General features: G+C 39.0%; 1 protein-coding gene across 3 annotated transcripts in view; it reads left to right on the top strand.

Moving 5' to 3' along the window:
- The window catches only part of CAMK4 (calcium/calmodulin dependent protein kinase IV), a 197,157-nt gene that overhangs the window by 129,696 nt on the left and 50,337 nt on the right, over window positions 1-17,124 (top strand). For all 3 annotated transcript variants that reach the window (XM_072736585.1, XM_072736586.1, XM_072736583.1), the window contains one exon: window positions 7,217-7,289. In XM_072736585.1, the coding sequence (XP_072592686.1) occupies window positions 7,217-7,289 (73 nt within the window). The remainder of the gene's footprint in view (window positions 1-7,216; window positions 7,290-17,124) is intronic.

Here is a 17,124-nt window from a genome sequence, read left to right as displayed (position 1 = left end):
TTTTCCCTTGGATTTTATTCGGCCTTTTCAGTTTCCTCCTCCTTGATCTCTTTCCTGAGTTCCGCTTCCTCTTTCCATCCTTTAAGTGTCGCCCTTCCCTAAAGTTCTTCCCACATTCCCTGTGGGTAAGTTGGACACTCTCCTGTGGCTTCAGCCACGCTGCTGGCTGCTGTCTCAGCGGAGATGAAAACTTTATTTTAAACAGTCTGCTAGACATTTCCACCTTTACATCCCATGGGCACTTCTAGATCAGTGTCTCCTCAGGCCCTCCCTCAGTCCTGCTTCGTCCTCCTAACTCCCTGAGCTGACTTAGCTTATCTGAGCTGGTCCGCACTGAACTCTCCCTCTTCCTCTCACTTCCCAGCCCCTTTCCCGTGACTCTTTCTCTGAGCAGCCTTCAGACCATTCTCTCTCCCCTTTCCCACTGCTTATGGCTTTTGAGTCTTCACATTCACTTTTCCATTGCAACAGACTCCTAACTGGCATTAGTTTCCCTGTCTGCCATCCATCTCTGTTTAAAGCACTGATTATCTGATCAGGTCAGCCCAAAAGTCTACTCCCCAAAACTTAGTTCTCTTAAACATGACAAACAAAACAACTCAGTCTGGCCTCACCCGACTCTTCTGGCTTCACCACCCACCTTTATTTCCTTCTCACCATCACATTAACCATAGCACATTACTGTGACCCTCAAGAAGTTCCTAGTCTAGAACAGGAAAGGAAAAGTGTGATACGGCCCCTAATATTGCTTTTTAATACCACCATCATTTCCCAAAGATGTGTTAGGGCTTGCAGGGGCAACCACAATATCACAAGATATGAGGACAAGGAACTAAAAAGGAAATAAAAATAAGAGGCAGTACACAAAAGACATATATCATAAGATACTTTATATTTCTGAGAGGTTGGCCACAGATTTGGCTGTAGGTCTTCATGTGGGAATAACATGTGCTATCATTGGGACATAAACATAGTACTTTGGGCACAAAATCAAGGTATCTTCTAAGGCAGAAATGGCTTCAGGGTAGAATAGAATCTTTGAGCTGAATTTTACGTGAGACATCAAAAATTATTAGCTAAAGGGTAGAGGGGAATGAAATGAGAAAGGGCAGTGAATGAAGCTTATAAAGGAGTGGTGGATTGACACAGGGCATAGCAGAATTCACTTTATACGTACACCAGCATGTCGTGTGCTGGCAGCCCTTAAGCCTTGGTTCCTGAAACTCCTCTGTCATTTGATCCTTCAAGTGCACATTGTCATCAGACCAGTGCCTTTCTTGCAAAAACCTACAGTCCTCCAATAGCGCCTCCATTAGAGAAAAAGCTGTCATTGGTGGGAGCAGTAGGGCTCCTAATCTGCGTGCCAGGAAGTCTGAGGGCCTCAGGACATGATCATATTAGAGCTCTTCAGCTGCATCGCTGGTGCTAACTGCCCGGCTGGAGACGTGCTCAATTCAATTTGCAGCAATTAAGGTGACAGCAACAAATGCACAAAAGTCATATTTTCCAACAGATCCGTGGAGAGAAATAGGCATTGCCTGTGCTTTTTTATCCTGCAATTTTAAAATGATGAGAAGGAAAATAGTCCCAACTGTGGGGGAGAGGAGCATGCGCACCCACACAGCAAACAGTGGCAGTAAAAAGCACCTTCTGGGCCTAAGAAAGCCTGTGGAAGTCGGAGAATCACAGCCTGGGAACACGTCCCCCGTGCACTTTCTTCCCAGGTCTGTGGAGGTCGGCTAGGCCTGTTAGTGACGGAGGGCCCTGGCAAATGGAGATCCCAGGGTAGCCTTTTGGGTCCTGTTGTGATTAAAATCCTAGGAAAGATTTTGTTTTTAGCCCTGAGTCTTCTAGCCCAGTTCACAATGGAATGATGAGAAATCTTGCCGCATAGCTGCAAACTTCATGGCCCTGGGCCTTTGAAAACGATCTTAAGATGCTGATAACATCCGAACTGCTTTCTTATTATTTTATAGAGCATGAAAAGGAAATTAGTTTGCTAAATCTGAGGAGAAATAGAGCAGTAAATATGTTTAAACATAAAAACCAAAACTATCAACCAAAATTATCCAATTTCTACAGTTCTAAAACATATACAATGATTGAATATTTCATTGTTTCTAAAAATTGAAGGCACTAGTATATTTTGTATAAAGCTGTAAATCCTTGGCTATATATACATGGCAACTTTTTTTTAATTCCAGCTATATTTTATGTAGAAATTGTTATGTGTTGCCTTATGAAACAAATGCTGTATTTTGCTAATTTGAATCACTTTGATTTTATTCAAAATAAGTTTCTAAAAAGATCATGTTATTACAATAATATCTAGATACTATGAATGATTCCTAAGACCAACAATAACCTTTCTACTTGTTGCATTTTGCTTTGGGAAGCATCTGTACGGCTGCTCTCCCTCTGGATCGATAGCCAGTGTGCTTGTGGTGAGCATCACTTCCCAGTCCAGTGCTTTGTTCCCTATGAGAAGGAACCCAGGCAAAAGAGTTGTTCAACCATCCAACATCTGAAATTTCTCTGGCACTCATTTACTTGGCACTTAGTATTGATTCTACAAATATTTATTGACTGCCTACTATGAGCAGTGTTTGGAGCTAGGCCCTGTGGGTAATCGAAACAACAATCTAGTGAGGAGACTAAGAATTTTCTCACAATGACCTGCAGAAGGCATTGGCCAAACATACCTACTGTAGTCATGCCTAAATGAAAAAGATTGCAAGACTTCATTTTCCTTTGCTTGGTTACTGATGTCTTCACTTGCTGTCCTAGCTGTCGATTATAAACCTGAATTTGCAACTTGTGAAGTTCACTGTAACTGATCTTTCTAGTCAGCCACGCATGGCCTGAGTGGTAGTTCAGCTGATAAAATAATTAAAGTTGAATGTCTGAGTTCCAGAAACCTGCCTTTGTGATGCTCTGATGAACAAATGAACTGGGAACAAAATTCCTTTGGGCAGAAGGAGCCTGGTAGAGACGCAGTTAAATTCTGATAGTAGGGCCATGCTGTGGCAAGCAGAGCTCATGGGGATGGGGTGGGGAAGGCACCCGCATTCTGTGCTCCTGTCTGCTCTAGGGCATCTCTGACAATAGAATTTATAACTCTTTTGACTTTACAGACCTTAGTAAAACATATATTACATCTATGGTGATGTTTTTGTTAATAATTTCTGTACTATCTGGGGCAGGATCCAAACAGTATTCTTTATAGATTTCAGGAAGTACCTGGTTCATGTTAGACAGAAATATTGATTGGCCATCACTACACCATCCACAGTCCCTAATTCTCACTGTAGTATTGGTTCTTTTACTTGGAGCAATCTCCTTCCCCTCCAGTCCCTGCTCCTCCACACCTATCCCACCCTTTCTGCACTTGGAAACTTCTGTACCCCCTTGAGATCTGAGCTGAGATATCAGCTACCTCTGGAATCCCTTTCCCACCCTGTGCGGCCTCCACAATAGATCACTGGCCCTCTCTGTGAGCTCTCAGGTCATTTTCTAATACCTCTGTCACAGCAGGTAGCACAGTGTGTTGATGGTTTTCTGGTTCACTACTAAATGCCCAGCCTATAACAGTCATTCCATAATATTTATTGAATAAATGAATGAATGGACATATTTATTAGAATGTATCCTTTTTATTAATAGATGAAATATTTTATTAATTTAACTTATATTGTGGAAAATTAGTGAGATTTCCATTAACTATTCTTATACTTACTGTTCTTCCTTCTATCCTACCTGAAAACAGATCCCAAGAAAATTCACTCCTTTATCCAGCTAGTCTCTAAATTTTCACTCACAAGGCCACATTCTGAACACAAGCACTAATTCTAAATTGTACCCAAAGGAAAATGCGTGAACATCATATTTAGGCCAAAACTTGAGAAGTGATAATAAATCAAAATACAGAGAAGCACTGCCTGTATTCTAGTGTGTGAAGCACTGCTCCTTTAAGAGGTAGGGATGTTTGTAAGAACTCATGACAAAGAGGATTTCTCATCAGGGAGGCTGTCCATGGTTGTGCAGGTTGGCTCTGAACAACCCCAAACCCCAAGGAGTAGCACTCAACAAAGACTAAGCCATCAGTAGCACCCCCTAGAGAGGTACCACGAAGTGGTTGTGAGAAAGCTCTAGCCTTGGTGAGTGGATATCGGGGAAATCGACACTGATTTTCACAGGCCAGGAGGTAGCTGATTTTTATCCTCCTCTGAGAAGAATGGGATGTAGAAATAAAGTTAACTATCAACTCTTCTTTTCCACCATCTTTGTAACAACTCTTCTCCTTTAACAGGACTGGAGAAAGCCAAGCTGCTGAGAGTGCAGGTGCCACACACAGAAGAGACACTAATTACATTTGAGTTGGTTCATGGACGTACCACAAAATCCACATTTAGAACAAAATGCAGAGGCTGATGTAATGGTAGCCAAAGTTCTCGACTTACCCTGACACAGTCGTTCTTCTTTTCCTCTTCTCTCGTGCTTAATTTTTACATGTTCAGAAAGTATAGTACAAGTAATTACTTCAATTAAACTTTTAATAAGTAGACATCATAACTTAATTATAAATTGGAGGAATGTGTAATCTTGTAAGGAAATATTGTATGAAAATTGATTTTCAAGAACCAGTTAATATTGACTTCCTGAATATTGTAATCTACTTTCACATTTTATTTGAAATATGATACTTAACAGGTATCCAATAAATAAAAAGGTGAAGAAGGATGTTCCACCTTTCATCCTTTGAAAAGATGAGTTTGTGTTTCTTTACAATGCTCTGAATAATTGCATAGAAAATATAGTTGGAATTTTTGCATCAGTATGGTTTTTTTGAATCTTAATAATTATGGTCATTTAAGGTATCTTCTTATGTATTATTTATTTTATATCTGCTTTTTTCTGCTTTTCCTCATCATCCATCCCCTATTTTGGAAATATTTTCTAGATTTTTAAATCCAGCTTTTAACACCAGCTACTTCAAGAATTTATAACTTTTTACAACAACATATAAAAAAAAAGGAAGATATTTTCTGAAAAATAAATGTGCTACTTAAGATATTAACAGTCTAAAAATTTCAGTGCAAAACCACAAAAATTGTTGAAGTTTTGTGTCTTATATGTTTTGAATTTACCTTTTATTCAGACCTGTTTTCACCATAAACTTTTTGTCAGTTGAAAGCACCTTATGCAAGTTGGTAATCTTCAGTGCTATCAAAAATGTTTTTTCTTGAACTTTTGGGAAGATAGAAACAGCAACAATGTGGTTTTCCTGTCTTTCCAAATATCCCTATAAGAATAGACAGAGAAACTAGGACAGAAAAAACAAAAACTCACAGACAGTATCTAACAAAACCAGGTGACAAGGTTCCCTGTGAAGCCTAGAAAACAAGTGAATGAGGACAAACTAATGATAATTGCAAGAGCCACGTGGTATTAGCATCTATGTTACAGGAAGCAAGAGGACGTTGATGAACCTAAGACTAGGAGAACACTTAAATCTCCAAAGCCTCCAAATCACTGAGAAGCAGAATGGGCCAATACAAGAGCAGCTGAAACTGTGAAGGCTTTTTGCCTCCAAATTTCTGAAAAGCACAAGGACTGTACCCATAGTAAGGTCTGAAGAGACTAATGCAGTCAGAGCCCTGTGAACTCCTGAGATTAATATCTGAAGCCCCCTTGGGTAAATTGGAGAAACTGCTGGGAAGAGACTCCAGTAACCAGAGCAGACGTGTAGAGGCAAGGGAATGAAGTTCCCGAGAGAGGAGAAGGGATCTCAGAAAACATGAGGTCATAATTTTGAATGCTTCGTGAAAATAATCTGTCAAGAACCATGAAACTAGAAAAGATATCTTGACCCATTAGTCTGTCAAAAAGGTTAAGGAAACCACCGTTGCTTACAAGTAAGCAGCAACAGACAGGTGTCTCCATTAATTGCAATGCAAAATAATTATAAGAGCACAAAAAATCAGCGTCACAGGAGGATATGCCCACAAAATAGATGAAAGTATAATCTGCAGAATATTGAAGTTAGTATTACTTAATACTAAAATTAGGAAAGTCATAGGAGAAAGAACAATATAAATTGAAGGTGGAAAAACTCCTAATACATTTAATCGCATACCCCAAAAAAGAAAACTGAAGCAATGGAAGAAAAGAAATAAAGCATTCTGATTCAGGAAAACATTCTTGAAATTAAAATGGAAAAGACTTAAGTTAAAAGAAGGATTTCTTAAAGGAAAAGAAAGATTCCTTGTCCACATCCAGGCGTAAAGAACAAGTCATTTATTTGGAATAGAAAGTCAGTTGGAGAGAAAGGAGGAGGGCAGAAGGAGGTGGTGAGGAGTTATAGGCAAAGGGAGGATAAAAGACACAGATACCAGTCAAATCATGTGGACCTTATTTGGATACAAATTCAAACAAATTTTAACATGTCCAGGATCCCCAGATGGCTCAGCGGTTTAGCACTGCCTTCGGCCCAGGGTGTGATCCTGGAGTCCCTGGATCGAGTCCCATGTTGGGCTCCCTGCATGGAGCCTGCTTCTCCCTCTGCCTGTATCTCTGCCTCTCTCTCTGTGTCTCACATAAATAAATAAATAAAATCTTTAAAAAAAAAGTTTAAAAATTTTAACATGTCCAAGACAGTTGGGAATTTGAAACTCTGTGTATTTGAAAACATTAAGAAACTGTATAATGGCTTTGTAGTTAGGAGTTATAAAAGGTCCTTTATTTTTTTAGAGACAACTCTTTATTTATGAAGGAAATTGAGATGTCTGATATTTGCTTCAAAATAAAAAAAGAGGATGGTAAATAAATAATTGATTGGGTAGATAAAACACTGGCCATGAGTTAATAAATATTGAAGCTGTGTAACAATTACGTGGGATGATTTGTGGTATGTTGTCTACTTGGTATGTGTTTAACACAATTCGCAGTACAGAGTTTTAAAAGAATTTTTTTGTCCTCAGATAGGATGGAGAGTTCAAGCCTAGGCAAAATACATGCTTTCATTTTCCTAAAGACACCCAAGGTTTCTAGAGTATCAGTTCATGGAAATATTCCCCCCCCCCCCCCCCCCGCCCCGTGTCATGCTAACCTGTTGCAGTTGTGTAGATTTTCCTTAACATTAATTCATTTAACCTCTTTTCACATCCATTCCCCCGAATGCATGTGTCTGAGAAGAATTTCCTGATTCTTTTTTTAGGATTGTGGAGAAGGGATATTATAGTGAACGAGATGCTGCAGATGCTGTTAAACAAATCCTGGAGGCAGTTGCCGTAAGTATGAAGTGACAGCACTAGTGTGACTCTTGGTAACCTTGTCCTTGTGCAGAATCATCCCTCACCATGCATGTCTGTGACCAGCCATGACATTCATAGCAAAACAGTGCGAAATGCTTGGTAGACAGTATGCTGAGTACGTTTATATTTTCTCTTGATTACTCTCACTCCGAAAGACGTGGTCCTCCTGTAAGATGCCGTCAGTCTGTTAACATAATTTCCCATTATTATGAAATCAAATCAGACTTTGGGGCTTATAGTCGTTCTCCTCTCTTTCTTTCCATTTCTTGAGTTTGTTTTTCCATTGTTTTTGTTATTCAGCAGGGAAGTGGAGGGAGGCAGAATGTGATAAATATAGATCTGGGAGCATAGGGGTTATTGATTTTTCTTTCAAGACAAGAAGTAAGAATTCAAGTAAAAATTCTGACAATTTTATTTTTTTAAATTAGAAATCCAAGTTGATGTTTTTAATGAGAACAAAGTTTTGTAAGTTAATAATGGAAATGTGTACCCATATTTACACAAAAACAGAATTTTGAGAAGCTTGTTGGATTGAATTAATAAGGAAAAATCTGCCTAGATAAGACAGACTCCACTGATGAAAACCTTCCCATAGATTTAATAGGTGCTGGAACACTTTGGTGATTCATTTATTGAATATAAAGTCAGAACAAATTATTCTCTAAACAAACAGGATGAAGCCCAAGGTAAGATATTTATCAGGGTTAAAGAGACAAATCTCTAAAATATACCTCGAGTTAAGTTATATTTTATTGTTTAGAGTCAGTTATATAAGTAAAATCATCATTCAGTATCTTGAGGAACCAGCCCACAGTAACAAAAGCGCACATCCTATGAACTTTTCCCCCAACCAAAACAGGAAGGAGGAGAGAGGGAAGAAGGGAGAGAAGGAAGGAAAGATGGAGAGACTCTGGTGTCTAACTAGCTCATCTATCATTGAGGAAAAGGGAAAACACAGTCTCCACAAAGTGCACAGGACTGCTAGAGATAGCAGATCTGGCGTCTAACCAAACCCACGATTGAGCTATCAACACCAAGTTCAGTAGGCCCACTCTTTCCACATTGTTCCTTCCTGTAAAACTGTGGAGAGGATGGCCTGGAATTTTACTCTCCAGTACACAACACAGCTCCTAATCACATGAATATTGAATTTCAAATTCATCCTCTTAACCATGCCCAATATAATCACTCCATTCTAGATTTTTTGGTCAAATATAGGCTAGTCACCATCCCTGGTCTCCTGAGCTTGCCAGCTTAGGAGCTCTGCCCTTACCGTCTCTCCTCACATCCACCTTTCCAACATCAGTGGGGTCTTCTTCTACTGCCCATGAACGTAACTCTGCTTCCTACCATGCTAGGACTGCCCCTTTATTAAACAAAACAAACAAGACAAAACTTGTAGTTGCTTCCAGTTCCTGTCCTTAAATGTATATGTCTAGAATTCTCTTTTGCAGTCCCTGCTTTCATCTTGTCACTTCTGAGTTCAGTAATGGCAGTTTTATGCCTTTCTTAAATACCCATTTAAAAGCATCATTCCTCATTACCACATGCAATAGATTATCTAGTTAAGTAAACGTGCTGGCACTGGCCCACCATCACTTTACCCAAATCAGGCAGGAAGCTAGTGTTACAGTTAAGAGTATTTTGGGAGTCAGTCAGAGCTGGGTTCGGTTTCTAGATAGGTGAGCCTGGGCCTTGGGCCCAATCACTAAATACTTCTAATCCTCAGTTTTCTCATGTAAATAGGCATAATATTCAACCTAACAGAGCTGTGGAAAAGACTAAATAAGATGAAGCATGGAAGTCATAGCAGTGTTCAAAAAAGAGGGAAAAGGATAGGCAACGTGAGACTCAGGACATTCATGTAAAGATATATTAGATGATGTAAATCTATACATACATGTCTCCTCCCCAGCTAAGTACTGAAGTCAACTGACAATAGTCAGTGCTTGGTAAATATTTGCCAAATAAATGGCTGAAAAGATATCAAAATAGGAATAGTCACTATTCTGTTTGTCTTTCTAGATGCTGATACATTTAGTGAAACATCCTTACTGTCATTTTTCTACTCATTTCATCTGAAATAAAGCTTTCTTATAACTTGTTTCCATTCATGAGATTCTTTTCTGCTCTTACTATCATTTAATTATTTTCCTTTTGCTCAAAATGCACCTTCTTCAATACGTTCTTTCTGGGTGCCTCCATCCATTTAGATCAGCTCTTGATTCTTTTGGCTTGTCACAGTGGGCATGCTTCAATTTAGTGATACCTCAGGTAGACAACTGGGAGAACTCTGTCTTCATTCAATCAATGAAAAATGAATGCTTTCAGCATCAGACTTTTCCACCTATTGGAGTTACACCAATTAAGGAGTAAAAGGGCCCCCAACAGGGATGCCCCAGATAGGGGGTACCCCACATAGAAAAGAGGGACTAGACTTTAACTCTATTCCAGATTTGCAAAGATGGGTTGATTAGTCTACTGCTAATCCTCAAATTAAAACAAAATACATTGTTATTCTACCTACTTAGAAAGTTTCAGTTTAGTAAGTAGGTTACCAGGCAAAGGGGAAAAAAAGAGAGAGGCAAACCAGGAAACAGACTCCTAACTCTAGAAAACAAACTGATGGTTACTAGAGGGGAGGTGGTGGGGAGAGGGGGGAAATAGGTGAAGGAGATTAAGAGTGCACTTGTGATGTACGGAAGTGTTAAAACGCTGTATATACCTGAAACTGACATTACACTGTATGTTAACTATGGGAATTTAAAAAGAAAAGCTTAAACAAAAAAAAAAGTAGAAATAAGTAAGAGCAAAAAAATAAAAGTAAATTACTACATTCAAGTCACTCTTTGAAAGAAGTTTTATAAAAATCAAATTTTCTCTGATTGCTACAACTAAGAATTAGAGGGAAAAAAAAGTTAAAGTTATTTCCCTAAGTGTTTCCCCAGGTAAAAAGCAAGCAATTTTAAACTTGAGGGAAGTGGCTGACATTTATGAAATAGTTTATTGTCAACCACATAGCTATAGATAGCTATAAAAATAGGACAGTTGGGAACTCAAAGTAATCAGTGATACATCTCACATTTCCTCTGTATCACACACTTAGAAGACTATATCTAGGCTGGCTTTTGAAAGCACAGAAGCAGAAAGCTTAAAGATTGGAAAGTTCTTGGGAAATAATGTTGTGGGGATAACTATACCCCTTAGGTAACAAATCGCACAATCCTTCCCTTCCTCCCCGCTTCACCCTAATTCTTGCCCCAAATATTTCACAGTATTTGTCTGACTATAATCTTGCTCCTTCTGCTTTTTAAGCTTCAAATAGAATTTTTGAAAGCTTTTAAAGTAAATTTGAAAGATGTTTTCCTGTTTTTGTTTTTTTTTTTAATTCATCCAGTTAGTCTGTGAGGGCAGATCATTAAGTCTTCTTGAGTATTCTATCTTCCTGAAGTGAATTCCAGGTTGTCCCAAATCAGATGCTTTAGGTAAAGCTGGACGTTCTGGAAGGGTCATCATGTCCTCATCTGTCATAAAGCACAGTGCCTAACTTTTAAAGCCCTCCTTTTCCATTTACTTGAAAAGATAACTAGGGAATATTCCATCACCTCTGATGTCTCTTCCTGTTGCCACCACCCCCTATCCTTCTTTTGTTCCTCCTGATGTCCTACTGTCTCTGTTCCCTAGAAAATCACTATCTTCCTTTTTACCCCACTCCTGATGCCACTTTGCATCTTTTGCTGGCCATAGTTCTCTTAGATAGTATGTCTTAATTTCAAAGTCATGACTTGAGAGCCTGGAGAAACTTATACATACAATAGATATAGAGTATCTATTGAATTTAATAAAATAAAAGGAAATAGTTACAGAACTTAAATATGTCTGCTACCGTAGCCATAGATTTAGGGTCAGAATTTTTTTTAAAAAATTATCAAAAAAAAAAAATTATCATAATGGTGACAAGTTGCACACAAAAGCATCTAACTCTTTAAAGTTATGGAAACCAATTTGGCATCTGAACATTGAAGTAGAGCAGGATGTGGAGATGATTATAAGGACAAGAAAAGATGAAGCAGTACAGGCTTCTTTTGGTAAAAAAGGAACAGATTTACCCTATTAAAGGATCTATTGATAAAGAATTGATGAGTAAATTCTTGAAGAACTGGAAAGGAAAAGGGGGAGTACTAAACTAAGGTCCATGGAGGTAGCACCTACAGGAAGCAGCCTCTGCTCAGAGTAGGGGAACAAAGCATGTGAGATGATTAAAGCTTAGACATTTTTTTTAATTTTTTTAAAAGGATTTGATTTATTCATGAGAGACACAGAAAGGAGGCAGAGACACAGGCAGAGGGAGACATAGGCAGAGGGAGAAGCAGGCTCCCTGCAGGGAGCCTGATGCGGGACTCGATCCCAGGACCTGGGGATCACACCCTGAGCTGAAGGCAGATACTCAACTGCTCAGCCACCTAGGCGTCCCTAAAGCTTAGACATTTAAAGAAGGGAGTGATGAAGGCTCACTGCCTGGATGGTACTGGTGTCGTCTCTGAGCTAGAGGAATTGCCCCCGAAGCTGGCACTCCAACCTTTGAGAATGGTGTTCTAGCCAGTTAGAGCTGGTGTTGCTGAAGAGGAACACTGGTTGGTTCTGTGAGCATTGGAAAAACTGCAGTCAGCAGCTGCTGCTAGAATGATCCGCACTGCAGAATAAAAATGTCTTTAGGGTGCATGGGAATAACAAGCAGAAAGATAGGCACAGAAAGCAAGGAGGACTGAGCGGGTCCCTTCATCCTCCTCCAACCTTCTACTCTCTCCCTAGCGCCCTCTAATAGCAGAGCCGAACAGAAAGCCAGCAGAAGAAGGGAAAGTGTGGCTTCTAATTCAAAGTGGACCGAGGAAGGGTGATTTACAGTTGAGAGCCAATCGCCTAATAAATGGTACAGGAATGTATTTGTTTTGTTTTTTTCAGGAATTTATTTGAAACAAAAAATAAATTTTCTAAGTTCCTATTGCTATTCAGTCATCTAAAATGTTCAGTCTTTACTACTATGCGTGAAATGGTTCTAGAAGTCAATGAAATCAAAACAAGTGCAGCAGCATTAAAATAAACCACTGTCTATATTTAGTCCTGAGCACCATCCTTGATAATATTTATAAGTTTGGTGGACAACATATACATTATCAGATTTATATTTCTTGACACACTTAAACCATCTTCCACCTGACCTCTTATTCTCTGTTGATAGAGCCAATGTACCTTCATAAAGATGGAAGATGTCAGAATGTTTTTTTTCCCAGCCTCCCTTGCAGCTAAGCAAAGGCGTATGACCTGATCCTTAGCAGAGAGTTCTGATTTGTATTCTGAGTGTGGGTTCTGGAAAAACTTCTTAATAAAAGGAGACCTAAGGGAGGAAAGTCCATTTCTCTTTTTCAGTGGCATAGTCAAGTCTGCATATGATGCAGGAAACTGCTTTTTCTGTCTTGCAATTAAGAAGAAAAACATAATTGTGTTGAAGGAGGTGGAGAAAAGAGTAGACCACTTTAGAATTCTCCTCCTGTTTGATATCTCAGAGGATCATAAGATTCTCAATATTTCTGCCACTTTAAATTATATATCCTGTTACTTGAAGCAATAAGATAATGAACTTCTTGAATAAACTTTTGAGTATATACTAATAATTCTGAGGTCAGAGCAAGTTGTGTAATATTTCATCCATCCAAACATAACACAGAGGGCATACTCCTTGATAAAAATATTCTTGTCCCCACAAATTTCTAAAAACTGAATTTCACTGAATACCAAGCACACATCCACTCCCTGATAAATCGTGAGGTTTAAGGTTATTAACAGTAGCGAGCTTGCTTCTTCTGATAACTGTTGTTTTTGTGAATATTGTTCCCACTTGGGTCCATTATTGTCAGTGAGAAGATTCCGAGAGTTCAATTAAGTAATGAGCCACTAGAACAGAAAATATGGGGTTCTTTGTGGCTTGTTTTAAATCTCTCAGTTCCTATGGTATTTGCATTTATTTCTGGAAGGATTTTGTCTCTTGTTACTCACATTTTAATATCTCTAGGGGATGGATTTTCATGCAAGGCTCAAAGCACTGAAACACTATAATGACAGCTTTACCAGTAAAAAGTAAAAGTAGTTATATAGTCTTATTAAGAATTGAGATATCACAATTACCAGAAAAGAAATCAAAATAGTTCTGTTAATGTTCTAATATTTTAATTTATAAACACAGAATTAAATAGAGTAGCAGCTCAGCCAGAGCATAGGTATTTTATCAGAAAAGAGTTTGGAACAAAAAATAGTCTATATTCTGAAAATTATAGCTCAATATTAGAAAGCTAGAAATCTAAAAATAATTTCTGGGAGGCAGAGTATCTTTCTTATTAAATGTTTCTATACATCATGATCAGCAGTGATAATGATATCAGAATTTTGTCAGATTCCATCTAAGTGGCTTCCTCTCTCTTGAGTTCTGGGAGAATCACAATTCTAGGAACATATATTAAGAAGCTGACTAGTTCATGGGCCAGATAGACACATAAACACACAGCTGTACAGTGACTTATGTGCATCTGTTGATGCATTTTGCAGACTAGAGAAAGCTATTCAATATACCTAGAGAGAAACTGAGTCAGAAAAATCTTGCCAGAGGAAGTTACATTTGAGTTGGGTTTTAAAAGAAAAATTGTTTTAACAGGCAGCCAGTATGAAGGAAATTGAATTCAGGGATATTCCTTTTCTCCCACAGATTTTTAGGGAACATAATAGACCAAAGGTGCAAAGGCATGAACTGCTGGTCTTTGGCTATGGCCAGGAGTGAAGTACACTTGGTGAGGCTCAGGGCTTGCAAGAAGTGAGAAGCCCATCTTGGGGGTCTACCATGACTTTCAAAAGAGGTTCATATGACTGGTGACGAGCAGACCTGAGGGACCTTTGCTACAGGACCGTCATCCCGACGGCGGCATGAAGTCCACAAGCAGTGAGACCAGTTAGGAGGCTGCGGCAGGGTCAATCAGGAGGGACGTGGTTTGTGGCTGTATGAAGGGAGTGCGCTAACCAGTGAAGCCCAGAATCCCCCTTGAAGCTTCAGGGTCAATATTAATGAATGTTACATATGCAAAGACATGGAGATAATGTAAAATAACCCACGGCAGGCAGCATGCGGATGAGCAGTTAGAGGTTTGATAAGAACTTCTCACCGAACTCTCTCACCTTCTCTGCTTTCCTCTACCTGCTTGTTCTTTGAGATTTTATTCCACTTTCTTCCATCCAGTCTCTCAGCTCCTCTAATGACCTGTGTTTCTTCCATTCCCATTTCCCTCTCCTCCAGCTGGGAACTAATGATGAATAAAACAACAGCAGCAAAAATAACAAACATTTTAAGAGCCATTAGACCAGGATGACTGTGTTTACTACACACAGCACATGTTGTACGTAGGTGCCCAGGAGAGCTATAGAGAGTAAATAGGAGACACAGTCACTGCCTGGAAGAATTAACAAGGCAAAGAATATTTTTAAAAATAACATCTAAGTTATCTTTCGTCTCAGGATTGAGATGAGTGTTTTCACTGTTAAGAAAGCCCACTGAAATGTCATGGACATGATGTCTGATTCATGTTTGATGACCTCAGATTATAGTCTTTGCAGATTCATTCATAGCTATTTTGGCAGGTTTCTGTTGATGAGGGCATGAGATTCACAGATTCATTGATCTTATAGCAGGAGAATTGGATAATCTCCAGTAAGGGTGGGAAATTTTGTCTAGCTAATGATGGCAGTATCCAAAAAAGCATAAAAGAGCAAACAATGTAATAATAGAGAGGTACTCACAATACCCTTAGGAGGCCGGGAACAGCAAGTATTGTATTGTGTCTGTTTCATAGATGACCTGTGAAGAGTAATGTGAATGAAGAGAAAAAGAAAAAGGTGGGCATTCAAGCTATAAGGGAATACAGTTTTGAATAAGGTAATAAGTTTTAATTATGTTTAGAAATGTTTATTCCAAGCAGGTGTATATAGACTGTGAGAGGAAAGGAATTATCATATTATCACAATATATTTTTTATTTTCAAACCTTACTCTAATCAGTAACTTGGCCTATTTTCCATTCTTGTGACACCTCATTGCACATGTACATATTCTGTTCCTCTGATACTAAATGCTGTGAAAAGCTAAAATTCAGGGGAAAAGCTGAGCAAAGGATTGTGCCACCCACAATGGGGTCTCTAGGAGGACAGTCTCTTCTTGACATCAATATAACGTACATGCGACAGCCTCTATCTACTATGAGCTACAAGGGACGGACTCTCGGCTGGAAAGATTCCTTTGACAGTGATCCCCTTTTAAGAAAGAATGATTGTGTGTGAAATATCAAAGTATCATGCTTTGAAGGTGAACCGTGATCGTTTCTTTATAAGTGTGCTTCTCTCCATGGGTGGTGGAGTGACTAAGGTTAGACTCTAGTTAAATATTTCTATGTTGTTCTTCCGTCGTTTGTTTATTGGAGGATGGGGATGGGACCATGAAATTTATTTCCCTACTCTCTGGCAGTAGTTCTCTGCCCAAACCTACAGTGTCCCTGTCTTGAGGAAATAAAGTCCTATTTTATGTTATATGGTGCAGTGTGAATCTACTACTTGTAATGTCCTTGACCCATAAAAATGAATTTTTATTTTGGGAATGGCCAATTCAGAGGCAGTTTTGAAAAACATGAACAATGCTCTCAAATAGAATATTTTTTTTTATTTCTAGAAGAACATTCAGTCAATATTATAATATTCTGTTAATTTCATTCTTTGAACATGGAATTTTTATTTTTTTATTATTAAATAATTCAGGAACAAATTCTGCAAAAGTTTTACAGTATATTTTTACCTGCCTTGTAAATAAGAGATAGATAATTCAGTGAAGATGCTAAATTACCATACAGACAGAGGCCTAGGTCATAGCCTGTGCACGTTACACTGGTCATAGGAACAGAAGGTTAACTTGGTTTTCTTATTTTAATCACCTCCTTCCCTCCCATCTTAAGTGTTTAGCTCCTGAATAAGGAATGTTCATAAAAGTGCAGTTTACTCACTTTGACTGAGATGCAGAATTTCTCAATGGGGATGATGGGAACAATAGTTTCATTCGGGCAAAGCAGTTCTTTTAAGTGTTTGGTATTCCTGACTCTGACGACCTGTTCTGGCTGCTATAGCAGGATACCATAGACTGGGGGGCTAAACAATAAACATGTATTTCTCGCACTTCTGGAGGCTTGGAGTTCCAGATCGGGGTGCCAGCATGGTGAGACTTTTGGTGAGGGCTCTGTTGCTGGCTTTCAGTCTGCTGCCTTCATCCTGTATCCTCACATGAGGAGGAGGGTGAGCTCCCGTCTCTTCATCTTCTTGGAAGGGCACTAATCCCCTCCTGGGGCCCCACCCTTAAGACCTTGGATCTAATTACCTTCAAGGGCTTCACCTCCAGATACCATCACACTGAGGACTAGGAGTTGAACATTTGAATCCTTGGGGACACATTCGCCCAGAGCGCTTGCTCCAATAACTAAATGCCAGTGGGAGACCCAGATTTTGTGACAAAAGAAAAAGACTTTCACACAATTTCCAATCCATCTAAGTGGAACCTTTCCCCTAATCTGTTTTCTTTCTCTCTCCCTCTTTCAACCTCTCTCCCTTCCTCCTTCCTTCTATTCTCACCTCCCTCTTTACCTTGTAAATTCCAAAGAATCATTACCCTCCAAAGATTCAGAGAAATGTAAACACCATTGCAGTGTGTGCAGTGCTAGACACTGTAATTATTC

The sequence above is a fragment of the Vulpes vulpes genome, chromosome 14 (genome assembly GCF_048418805.1).
Source record: "Vulpes vulpes isolate BD-2025 chromosome 14, VulVul3, whole genome shotgun sequence".
In the NCBI taxonomy this organism is placed as follows: domain Eukaryota; kingdom Metazoa; phylum Chordata; class Mammalia; order Carnivora; family Canidae; genus Vulpes; species Vulpes vulpes.
Note: the sequence above shows the minus strand (reverse complement) of the source record. Positions and strands in the feature narration are given on the sequence as shown.